General features: G+C 60.5%; 1 protein-coding gene across 10 annotated transcripts in view; it reads right to left on the bottom strand.

Moving 5' to 3' along the window:
• Positions 1-12,258, bottom strand: part of Camta1 (calmodulin binding transcription activator 1) — a 766,244-nt gene that overhangs the window by 75,203 nt on the left and 678,783 nt on the right. For all 10 annotated transcript variants that reach the window (XM_023699407.1, XM_023699408.1, XM_023699410.1 and 7 more), the window contains exons 9-10: positions 7,659-7,799; positions 4,431-6,280 (exon numbers count right to left, since the gene is read on the bottom strand). In XM_023699407.1, the coding sequence (XP_023555175.1) occupies positions 4,431-6,280; positions 7,659-7,799 (1,991 nt within the window). The remainder of the gene's footprint in view (positions 1-4,430; positions 6,281-7,658; positions 7,800-12,258) is intronic.

Below are 12,258 nucleotides of genomic sequence, written 5' to 3'. Positions count from 1 at the left end.
CCCAAGTTCACAGAACAAGTCTAAGAATCTTAGTGCTGCCCCAGGAGCCAGATGCTCTCGGCAGAATGGTGGGGATCCCCCCCAGGAATCCGGGGACCATGGTGGGATATGGCAAGGGGAGGGTGCAGAGAAGGGAAAGGAAAGACAGTAAACAGAAAAAGGGGGTGATGGGCCCAGAGCTGGAGAGGATCACAGACTGCCCCAGGAATCCGGAGTCGGGGGACAGTAAGCCTCCGGTCGAAAGCCTCCGTGTTGCGCGCCCAGGTAGGCAGGACCTCGTGGGCGCGCACATGGCGTGCGCGGCGCGGACCCTACCACCCAATCCCGAGGGGCCTCAGGCGTCCATCCGCAGCTCCGGGAGGAACCCCGCCCCCAGGGGACCCCAGCGCACAGGCTGGGAGAGCGTCGCAAAGCCTGCGCACTCCCCGACCTCCGGCCTGGGCCAGCCGGAGGGTGAGGCCTCACGTCTGCGCCGAAGAGCCGGGTTGCAGGGCCCAGGTCCCCGCTGTGATTAACAGCCTCCTCTGTCGCCCAGCCCGACTCACGAGGTGCTCGAGGTCCCTCCTTTACTTACGTCTGGTGGAGGGAGGCTCTCCCCGGGGATGCAGAGGGCGGGGCGCTGGCCTCCGGCTCTCCGGGCTAACCTCGGGTGGACCCACCCCAGAGGCTCAGCTACCCCACCCCCACCGAGTAAACACCTTTCCCCGCAGGGGGGCGGAGAGCTGAGCTGGCCAGGGCGGAGAGCGCCACCTGGCGTCCAGGCTGCAGAAGGCGGAGAGGCCCTGCCGGAGCCCAAGCAAATGCCAAGCGCCCCTTCCCCCTGCCTCTTGGATAAAAGGACCAGAACTGAGCTTCTCCGCTGCACCCTGCCCTCCCTCCCTCCGTTCATGCATTCTTGTTCAGCCTGTCCCTGGCTTTGTCCGTCCTGTCCTACAGGGAGCCCCAGGCTGTGCACACATCTTGCTCTCTATAGTGTACCCCAAACCCCGTCCTGACCCAGGTCCAGCCTCCAGGACATCAGGAGCAGCTGGGGGTGCTTCCAGGGGGTGAGATGGACTTGTGTTCTCAGCCTGCAGGCTTCAGGTGGGCCCTTCTCATGGCGGGCATGTTTTGGGGGACTGATAGGTGAGTCCTAAGCAGGAGGCCTAACCCGCCCCCAGAAGCTAAGTGATTGGGGTGCCCCAATCCCCATGGGTGGAAGTTGCCATCTGGCCCTATCTTCTTTTGGTTCCCCAGGGGCATGAGGAGCTCCATGGAGTGGCAGGCAAGGGGCTGCACACGGTTGTCCAGTTGGGACATCCAGAAGCACCAGAGGGCCGGCTCGGGCATGATTGTCCCTGGGGCCTGGGAAGTAGAAGAGCATGGCTTCCAAAGGCCACCGAAATTACCAGATGAGATAAAAGGAACGAGATAATAAGCCCAATCCACAGCTGCTAGCGTGACGCTGGGGCAGCTGTGGGGAACAAAGGGCTGCAGAAATTACTGGAGAACATCAGGACATTTTCCATGGAAACCGCCACAGGGCGCCTCAGCATCCATCAGTTCAGGGGACGGTTCCCATGGCAACCGCTGCCTGGCTGTGCTGAACTGGGTGGTGCTGCACGTGCTCGTGCCTGATGGTGTGGTTGCAGCCTCTTGTGCCTGGTGCCGCAGGAGCCAGTGGTGGGAAGTGACGCAGGAGCAGGAGTCAGGCGGGGGACAGGGAGGGAGCAGCAGATGGCATCTGAGGTCTGTGTGCCTTGGGAAGCCTGAGACGAAGGATCCAGTTCTGATGTAGCCAGGGCAGATGCTGGGGTGTGAGGTGCCTCTGGGGTGTGTGTGTGTGTGTGTGTGTGTGTGTGTGGCACATGTATGCACTGGTGACTAGCTGCCGCTGGAGTGGAGAGAAGAGGTGGGGAGAGCATAGAAGGGGGAGCAGGCGTGGGAGGGCAGAACGTTTGGAGCAGAGCCAGTAGGATGGCCCAGCCACCGTGTCCCTGGATGTCTGAGGACCACAGAGGTTTTGAGTGGGGTGGGGACACTTCGCCTCACCTGGGGTTCACGGATTCAGAAGTGAGGCCCCAGCTGCGCGCCCTGCCGTGAGCCTTTCCTGAGCTTGGACAGCCTGGCCAGCAGGGGTGCACAGACAGCCTCTTGCCTGCTGCAGCAAGGACAGGCTGTGAAAGGGGTCAGGGTACTGTGAGGACAGAAGGCACTGTCGCTTGGAAAGCAGAGGACAGGCCGACCCCTGCTTTGGCCTGGCCTCAGCGTCCTGCGCAGGACAGATTGGCAAGGACACAGCAGCTGCCAGAGGCACCGGGACCTGGAAGGCTTCTTGGCATAGCTGCAGCAGGCCCCTGAGGACCGTTTTCTACGCCCAGCTGACTGGGCTGCCTTTGTGTCTGGGCGAAGCCAGCAAGCCCGGCTTTTGCTGTGCCTGGACCGCCCTCGTGTGGCAAGACGCGGAACTGCATCTCCGAGTCCGAATATGCGGAGGCTGAAGACCAGAGGGAGCCAGGCGGGCTGGAGTCCCTTATCACCAGAGCCGTGGCCCAAGGCGGTCAGGTGCTGGTCTGGGCCACCCAGGGGCTGGGAAAGAGGACCCTGCAGGACCCAGGCCTAGGGCGCCTCTATGTGTTCAGTAGCCATAGGTCCACGTATCCATGCTCTGCACCTCTGAGGAAACTGGTCTGGGGCAGTCAGGTCTCAGGTACATCAGCGGACAGCTGCGGCCTTCCCTCTCCAGCCGTCCTTTTCCACGCTCCTGAGCCCTTCAGACTGTTTCCGCAAGCCTTGTGAGAGGCGAGCTACCCCGAGGGTTATGGCTCCAATTTTAGAGACAGGAAAGGCAACTATTTCGCTCTCACTCATGAACCAGACTTGAATCCAGACCACTTGTCCTAGGGCCAGCCTTGACCATAAGCACATGGCAGTTCTCTCTCCGTGTGTGTGTGTGTGTGTGCATGTGCGTGTGCGTGTGCGTGTGTGTGTGCGCGTGCATGCGTGTGCATGTGTGTGTGTGCGTGTGCGTGCGTGTGCGTGTGTGTGCGCGTGTGCATGTGTGTGCGCGTGTGCGTGTGCGTGTGTGCGCGCGTGTGTGTGTGCATGTGCGTGTGCGTGTGTGTGTGTGCGTTGGGGATTGAGCCCAGAGCCTTTGTTCTGAGTTACATCCCCAGCCAATTTTTTTTTTAAATCTTTCCTTTCAGACAGTTTGCTAAGTTGCTAAATTGCCCAGTCTAGACCCTCCCGCCTCAGCCTCACAGACTGCTGGGATTACAGGCACACACCACCATGCCAAGCTTCCTCTGTGTTTATACGCATGCGGCACACAGACGTGCAGCAGCTGGGCTCTGCGGCTGCGGCCTTCTTTCCCAGGTTCCCTGTCCTGAGGCTGGGCTGTTACTCCTGGCGCACTGGCGTCTCTTGTCTTCACTTTGCCAGAAGGAAAGGAGGGTGAGGAAGGATGACCCCTCCTGAGGGTCTCCCAGCAGCAGCCGCAGCCTCTGCCCTGGCATCTGGGGAACTTTGCTGTGGACCCCAGAAAGATGTGAGCAGCCACCTGGCGTGGAGAAGTGCCTCACCTGGCCTCAGGGGACAGCTGCTCTGCCAGTGCCTGCTAGGCAGGCTGGGCGGAGGAGGGAGTGTTGCCCTGGGCAGCAGGTGTGCGGGGAGTGCTGAGGCCACACTGTCCCCTTCCTGTCCCATTCTGCGTTTAAGCAAAGGCTCCTCCTCATGCGCTGGTTCCCCCGGCCTTTGGGCACGGTCCGAGGCAGGCTAGCCACTCCCGCAGTGCTGGGCTCCGCAGCAGGGTTCCCCCAGGTGAGACTGCAAGAACCAAGTTAGCCTTCCGGGGTGGCATGGAGTAGGGCAGCACAGGTTGGGACCTGGGCCATGTACATACAGATCTTGGATGTCACGAATGAGTATTGGGAAGCTGCGCTCTCCCTGGCATGTTTGATGAGAGGAGTTGTGCTTGGTTTAGTGAAGCAAAACAAACAACGGTGTAGACAACCTGGGCTACCTATGAGGTGATTTCTGCATGTTCGTAAAGCAGCCCTGGGGCCCTTTTCCAAACAAGAAGAGAATGAAAAGAAACAGAAGAGAGGGAAGAAAAGAAGGAAAGAGAAGGAGGGGGAAAAAGAAGAGGGAGGAAGGGGGAGCGCATGAAAGCCAAACCCAGAGAGACTCCACACACAGGCCAGGAAACAACAGGCTCCCCAGCAGAGCCAGCACTTGGCCTCCAAAGCCCCCCGACCCGGAAGCTGCACGCTGTGGTGCAGTTTGACAGCCCCTTGTGTGGGGCCAGAGGGAGGGACAGCTTGGTCTTTAGGGTATGGAGCTTCCCCAGGGGAAAGTGCTCCCCATCCAGCTGCCTGGTGGCCCAGGACCCAGGGCAAGTGGGCCGGGTGGTAGGGAGGTGACAGTGGCAGCGGCAGCGGCTGGCGCCTTACCTCTGGGTAGGACCATTCCGGGGAGTAGTCGGTAACCATGAACACCCGTCCGCTGGGCGGCAGCATCCCCAGCGAGCCCTGGGCCGAGGCGGCCGAGACCACCTCCGCGACATGCATGTAGGCCATGGTGCCGGCCCCGCTCTCTGTTCCGCTCAGCTGCAGGGTCCCCTGCTGGGGGCTGCAGCAGGGGATGCACATCTCCGCCTGGGTGAAGGAGGTGCGTGCCCCATCTTCCGACTGCGAGAGCGCCGTGCTGTCCCCTGACACCAGCTGGTGCCCATAGATGGTACCGCTGCCACCCTCCACGGAGATGAAGTCATTGATCAGGTCTGAGAACTGGTTGCTGAAGGAGATGTCAAAGTGGTCCAGGCTGAGCTCCATGTTGGAGCTGTTGCCAAGGCTGGGCTGGGCTACCGGGTAGAGTCCCTGCACCACGTTGCTCGGGAGGATGGGGACCCCCCCAGCGCTTCGGATCACCCCATTGCTTTCAGGCTGCAGGTAGTGCTCTGAGCCACAGGCCTGCAGCTCCCCAGACTTAAGGAGGACCTCACCCCCTTCAGCTGCCTGAGAGGTCTCCATGGTGACCTCCCCTTCTGCCGTCATGGCCTGGAAATTGGCCTGGAACTGCATAAGGTGCAGGGAGGAAGTGGACTCTATCCGAGTCTCCATGTGGCCACTGCAGGAGCTGGTCTGGGACGAAGCCTCCGTTTTCACTGTGGGCATCACGAAGGTGCCCCCAGAGTCACTCAGGCTGCTGTGGGCGGTCTGCTCAAGGGGGAGGGGTTTGCTGGCATCCTGCAGGAAGAAGCTTGGGGAGGGGGTCTGCTGGATGTGGGGGCTGTGGCCCGTCTGGCTGAAGCTGGACGGATAGTCTTTGCTGGAGTCTATGGCACTGAAGTCCATCTGCTCCAGCGTGGTGCTGGGACTCAGGCCGCCACCTGAGGGCAGGAGGCTGGAGCCGGCAGTCAGGGTGAGGGAGCTAGAGCCCGCGGCTGCGGCCGAGGAGGAGTAGGCCTCCTTGGCCATCTGCTGCTCGAAGGAGGTGTCCTCTGTCTTTATCTCCTTGGTGAGGACGCTGGTGAAGCCAAAGGCCCGCTCGGCGGCTGGCGGTGAGTGCCGGAGGTTGGAGCCGACCATCTCCGCCTTCAGGCCCCCGCCCCCGTAGGTCTGGCCCTGCTTTGGGTTATTGAGGAAACAATCAGGGTCAAAGTTCATGGTGGTCTCCGGGATCTTCCGGCTGCCGTCGAGGGTGGTGGAGAGGACTAGCTCTTCGGACACGTTGGTGGGCAGCATGGCCAAGCTCTCTGAGCTGCCCGTGGTGGGGAAGGCGAACTTGTGGCCGTCGGAGCTCACGGCCAGGACCAGGCCCTGAGAGGCATCGGGCGAGAGGAGGTGGTGGTTGGGGCCAGAGGTGGGGGACATGGTGTACACAGCCTCATTGGTGACTTCTGACATGAACACTGTGGCGCTTTGGGACAAGCCCCCCATCACGGAAGCCACCGCCATGCTGGACACGCCTGTGACCACAGGGCTGTCCACCATGTCCGGGTCGCTGTTGAGCCCACTGCTAATGGACACGGGGGAGCTCTGGGTGGTATCGGGTACCTCCACCTGGTTGGTGGAGGTCACCTCGGTGCTGTTCTGGTGCAGCAGTGCCGGCTTGGCCACCTTGCCGTTGCGCTTCTCGCGGCTGGTGCCCTTGCCGTGGCTGGGCTCGTGCTTGCCCTCTGACACGTCATTGTGCTGTACCTCTGCGTGGCTCCCGTAGCCCCCCGACCTTGGCTCCACCTTCGGTGAGATGATGCGGTGTTTGGCACTGTTACACTTGTGGTGCATGCTGCTGCCCGCTCCTGTGGAGATCACGGCACACACGCACACACATATGCACCCGTACACACACACGTGCATTCACACGCACACACAGAGACAGGGTCAGAGCTGGGCCCCAGCGAAGCCCCCTCTTGGGCTCTCACTTCTTGGTCACTTGGGTCCTGGGCCCACTTAGTGCCAGTCTTGGGGCCTCCCCTGCCCTATGTGACCCTCCCCCAAAGGCTAGGGGGGGCCTTGATCCTTTCTATGCTTTCCAAATAATAATGGTAGCACCCAGCACTGGGGAGACTGGGAAGGGGGTAGCTGTCACCCTCTAGTAAAGTCCCCTCTGTCATTAGAGGCAGACCTCCCCCATCTGGAAGGGCTCTGGCTCGCAAGGGGCCTCAGCCCCATTCCAGTTTCCCACACAATGCTTTAGGGCCACACAACACTTTTGGAAGCCCCAGTACTTCTGGTTCCCCCAACAGGAACCCCCACACCCTGGAGACTGGAAGCCAGGGTCTGGCACATGGATGTAGAGAGGATCTATCCTTTGGGATCAGCTTTTGACCCTCAAACAGCATGCTAGACCCTGCGCAGTTGCAGGACAACATAGGGCGCCTTCTCTCCACAGTGAGGCTAGACACGGGCTGTGCTTAGCTCTGTGGGGGACACGGATCCTTCTAAGTCCTAAGCCAGGGCGGGGAGAGCTCCTGCCCCCGTGAGAGGCAGGAGGGGGACAGCCCGGCAACCGAGCGTTTCCAAGCTCTGGGAAGTCTCGCTACAGCGCCTCCCCCATGGCCTCTGCGCCCACTCTGCCATTATTTTCATTCCATCTGATAAGGGTCGCCTCGCTTTTGATGAAAGGGTGAATTCTTCCCCGTCTGATCCCCTTGCAACCTCGCCACTAAGACGCCTAAGTGCAGGGAAGTGACCTGACCCCTTGATGGAAACAGCTCATTAAGGCAGCCCAGGGAGTGCGCAGCCACATTTCCGAGAGCAAATACCATTATGGGAAGAGCAGATGAGTGAGGATGGAGAGCGCGGGTGCCTGCCGTGCTTGGAGGAGCCAGAGGTTAAAGAAAGAGGTTTAGCGTGAGCGGTCCCATTGACTCAGGGCAGATGTCCCTGAAAAACTCCAGGGCCGGGCTGCACGGGCCTCCTGCTGAGGCGCTTGGGAATGCAGGTCCTGGTGGGCCCTTGTGGTGTTGGACAGAGACCTGGGAGGCCCAATCCAGTCCACACCAACTCTGCGCTCCTCCCCCCTCGCCCATTCCGGGAGGTGACCAGCTCTCCGGAAATTGTGGGCTCTCCCCTGGACCTGCGAATGGGGAAGTGGGGGCCATGGTATCATTCTTTCCTCTCTCCGTGCCCAGGGAGTACCTGTGCCCAGCACCCGCCTGCCCCAGCCCGGCTTACCCAGGCTCCCTGTGCATAGGCAGTTGTGGGTCCGTGGCTGGGGCTTGGTCTGGTGGCTGTCGAGGATCTGCTGGACCAGCTGCTCCACCGAGAAGCCTGAGCTGCTGTTGCCGTTGCTGCAGGTCCACTTGATGCCGTGGACTGCGGAGAGGGCAGAGACAGAAGGAGCATCAGAGGGCAGGCCTGGGGGAACAAGGGGGCCTGCAGCAAGAGCAGAAGAGGAGGGAGAGGGAGCTGCTCCAGGGAGAGATCTGCACTCTCTCCCTGCCTCCTCCTCCTCCTTCCCTCTCCCATGATGCAGCAGGGAGGAGATGGCCTGCAAGTGTGCTTTTGTTTCCCCTCAGTTTGAGGGCACAAGCAGGTTTTTCAAAGGCCAGGCCCCTGGGCTCTTCTGCAGGCTCAGAGGACCTGGTCAGTGGGAGCAGGAGGACCAGGTCCTGTCCCAGCACTGTGTTGGAGAAGCCTCACTGTTTCCTGCCCTCCACAGACTGCTTCACCTCAGAGACAAGCAGGAGGGCCCAGAGAAGAAAGGAATGGACCCAATGGGCCACATGGCCAGGACAGTAGCCCTGTGGGTTCAGCTGAACTCCAGATCCCTGCAGTCCCTGGAACTGGGAGGAGGGTTCAGGATGGGAGGCAGGGCTGGGAGCCTAAAATCCACAGGCTCACTCCCCTGGGCAAGTGGCCACAGCAGCCCCAGCCAAGAGGGACAAAACCCCAAGCTGTGGGCTCCAGCATCCGTGCTCCAGGGGCAGTGCACCCCACACCCATGACCTGGACACCAGGGACAGGAAGGGGCAGGGCACAGCAGGAAGGGACAGCGGCTTTGCCTGCACAACACTGCACTTTCTCCTTTGGCTGCAGTACCTCACACAGGACTCCAGAGCAGCAGTCCAGGACTGGGCTGAAGTCATAGGGCTGGGCTTGGGGAAGGAAGCTTCCTGCTCAGCCTGGGAATGTGGGCGGCCAGTCTAGGTGGTGGCCTTACATCTCTGGTCTCTGGGCCCTGGGAGACCTTCATTTAGAAGCCTACGTGTGGTTCTTTTCCTTCTGGGGTGTGTTGCCCACCTGTGGCATGTTTCTCCTCCCTTACTGCTCTTTCTGGGGCTGCCCAGAGGACCCAATTCTTCAGCATCCCAGCCCCCTGGCTCCTGCTGATCAGGCAGGAGGATGAGGAAAGAGAGACTGGGGCGGAGAGATGGCAGCTCCTATCCCATCCAGGGTACAGTGGGCAGGACGTGAGGCTCCCTTGTCCTGCGGCACATTCAGTGGCCTCCTCTGGCCGCCCATCCTCAGCCCTGCCTGTGTCCAGGCTGCAGCCCTGAGATTCTGACGACATAGGTTGGGGTGTTCTAGGTACTTTTAAACACCCCCTCTGGGGACTGCCTACATGGACAGTTCTGTGCTGTCTAAAGCAGGGCCTACAAGGCCAGGGGCAGAAACACCTTTACAGGGAGCTTCTGCCTACAAGGACCTCCAGCTGTCACCTGCTGAAAAGCCAGGCCAGATGGTCTCAGAAAGAGCTCTGTCTGGATTTGAACTTGGCTTTCTGGAAAGATAAGCTGGTATCAGGGCAGCCCAGGGCCCGCTCTGGCCTCCTGGCTGCACCCTGCCCTCGCTGCGCTTGCTAAGCCCTGGCCTGGCCCGGCCCGGCAGGATCTTCTGGTGTTTCCAACCAAGTACTGCAGCTCAGTCCTGGTCCTGAGGCTCTGTGGCCCTTGGGGGGAGGGGAGGCACAGCGACCACAACCTCTTGGCTTCGTACTCTCTTCCTTATGTTGTGAAGATTACAAGATGAAAACCCAGTGAAGGGTGGCAGATTGCAAGTAGAGAATTTCTGGATGCTTAATGCAAATTACCCGTGGTCTTGGCACATCCAGGGTGCAGACTGTCTCCTCCTCCCTGGGTGGGGGGGGGGGCGGGTGAGAAGAGCCCCTCCTCCACGGTGGGGGGTGCTGAACCCTGAATATCAAGTGCTATCAGGATGGCCTTTAATACACCACACTCTGCTCCCTGACATGGAATGAGTCAGCGGGAAAGGAGAGTTCTACAGGGATAAGAGCCCGGTAGGAGGTGCAGGTAGCACAGAGCAGGCCCCAGGCCCCTTCCTGCCCCTTGCCCTCACAGTAACCCTGATTCCCTCTGATGTGGGGATGTGGGAGTGGGAGAGGGGGTTCCCAGAAAGTAAGCCCTGGGTGCTCTGGGGCGCAGCGCTTCTCTCCCATCCATTCTATCTTCTTTTATGCTGCCCCTGCAGGGGCCAGGCAAGGGGTGGAGAAGGTCCCAGAGGACAGGAAGAGAGCAGAACAGGCCCTGTCTGGCATAAGCTGTCCCCAGCATAGCAGGACAGGGGATCCAGGATGCAGGATGCTGGCCCCTAAGCTGCTCCCTTGCATAGGTCCCCTCAGCAGTCTGGCTGATGTCCTGATGTGCACAGCCAAGGGACTGCATTGTTTTTGACTGTGCTCTCTGAGCTCTGGTGGGCAGGCTGGGGCTGGGGGTGGCTGTCGCAGGAGCCACCCAGCCCACTCCGGCCTGACCAGTGCCATTTGAGATGTTTACCCTAATTATGACCCGCAGCAAGGCAGCGGTACCTCCACTAATATGAATAATCAAAATGAAATCAATGACAACAGCATGTGGCCACGCATGGAGAGCATCTTCCGATGAGCAATTTACACAAGAGGCGGCCCACCGCTGGGAGGAGTGATTGAGATGTGGAAGAGAGGGCCGTGAGACGTGGGCAGAGCCCCACTCGGGGCTGCTGCCAGCCAAGGGCCCTGGGCGGTGCAAGTAGCAGAGCTGGGGACAGCCCCATCGGGCCCTGCGCTGGACCAAGCTGCATCCCCCCAGTTCACAGGGAGCAGTCCCGAGCCCAGTGTGGCTGCTCTTGGAAAGTGGGGTTTAGAGGTCACATGAGCGGATCCCTGTCCAACAGGACTCCTGTCCTTAGAAGACACGGGTGCTCAACACGGCAAGGAGCCACGTGAGGATGCAGTAAGGGGGCCATCTGTGAGCCAGGAAGGGCAGCCTCACCGGAAGCCAACCCCAAAGTCACCTTGACCTTAGGTCGCAGCCTCCGGAGCTGTGAGCCGACGCACTTCTGTCACTTCAGCCCCGACTGCGGTGCTCAGTGACGACAGCTACTTGTTCTGCTCTGTGCTGCTGGAGCAGAACCCTACAGACCGGGTAATTCGTACCGGGCACAAATCTCTTCCTCATAGCCGCAGAGGCCACGAAGTCCAAGGTGCGGGTGCACCTGTCGAGGACCTTCTCGCAGCCTGGCGGGGTGGAAGCAGGAAGAGGCAGAGCCCGTGCCAGGGAGCCCCGAGAGTGGCACTGATCTGCTAGCGAACGCCTCCTAGAAGCTCTCGCTTCTCAGATGGTCATACTGGAACTAAGTTTAGACAAACGCTCGTGCCATGGCAGGCTCCCAGGCCTCCTCCAGCCTCAGGAGACACACACCCTCCCGGTGCGTGTGTGTGTGCGCACGCATGCGCAGTGCAAGAGGCCCGCCATCAGGCACTTCCCAGATGCCCTCCTCCCCACCGCCTTAGAGCACCCCCTTCTTCCCGGCAGCCCTAGGGTGCCCCTGCCCTGCCCTGCTCAGCCCTCCTGACTCCCTAGCTTGCGCACCATCCTCGTCCTGGAGCCTGACTCTGAATCCCAAGGAAGGCAGGATTTCCACACCCGCCCCCCAGGCTAGAGCCAGGCCTGGCAGACTGCAAGCGCTTACTAAGGGTTGGTGCAATGACTGAGTGAACAATTTCTCAATCATCCATGTCCTCTATGTCGCAGGTCCTCTCATGTGGTACTCACGGTACACCATAAGCAGAGCTAGTGTCCCTAGTGACAACAGAGATGGTACTTAGAGCACACAGGTCATGCACCAGGCAGTGTGGATGTGGACGTCAGCACAAAGTAAGCAGCAGCAAGAAGCACGTGGGCTGAAGCAGGGGCCGGGGTGGCATCTGGGCCGCGGCTCTCAGGGTGTGGCCCCCACCGCCACCCCCAGGTGTTGGAAGCGCACATTCTCAGGCCAACCCCAGGCCAGCGAATCAGAGATTCTGGCCCTGGCTGCCCCAAACAGTTCGAGAACCACGTGCCACTGGCGATGCCACCTCTGACTTCTCAGTGGTCCTATGAGGCAGAATTATGGGCCTGTGTTATTTATGGGATCAGCAAGATGCAGAAAGAGACCGTGACTTGCTCAAGGTGCCCACATAAGTGGGGACTCTCGCCCTTTCCACTGAACCCCCACCTGGCCTGTGTCCCTCTGGGAAAGGTCTGCTAGGCCGTCAGCAAGTAGAGGGGAGAGACCCTGTGTCAGGCAGTAGAGAGTCCCCCGGAGCTCAGAGAGGTGCCACTCACTGGAGAGGAGCCCCCCCCCCCGTGCCTGGGGCTGCGCCAGGACTGGCTGTCCCTTCTCAGTGGGCTGCAGCTCCACCGTCCCCGCCCCCCATTTAGGAAGGTGCAGGGCTGTTTCTGGAGTTGAGAAATGCTGAGGAAATCAGTAAAGCTCACTCCTGAATGCGTCAGAGTGGGTCATAAGCTGAGGTCCCCTGCCCCTGCCCCTCAGGTCCCCTGCCCCTCAGGTCCCC

The sequence above is a fragment of the Octodon degus genome, unplaced genomic scaffold (assembly GCF_000260255.1).
Source record: "Octodon degus isolate 3935 unplaced genomic scaffold, OctDeg1.0 scaffold00113, whole genome shotgun sequence".
NCBI classification, from domain to species: domain Eukaryota; kingdom Metazoa; phylum Chordata; class Mammalia; order Rodentia; family Octodontidae; genus Octodon; species Octodon degus.
The sequence above is the reverse complement of the archived record's forward strand: the minus strand, read 5'-3'. Positions and strand labels throughout refer to the sequence as shown.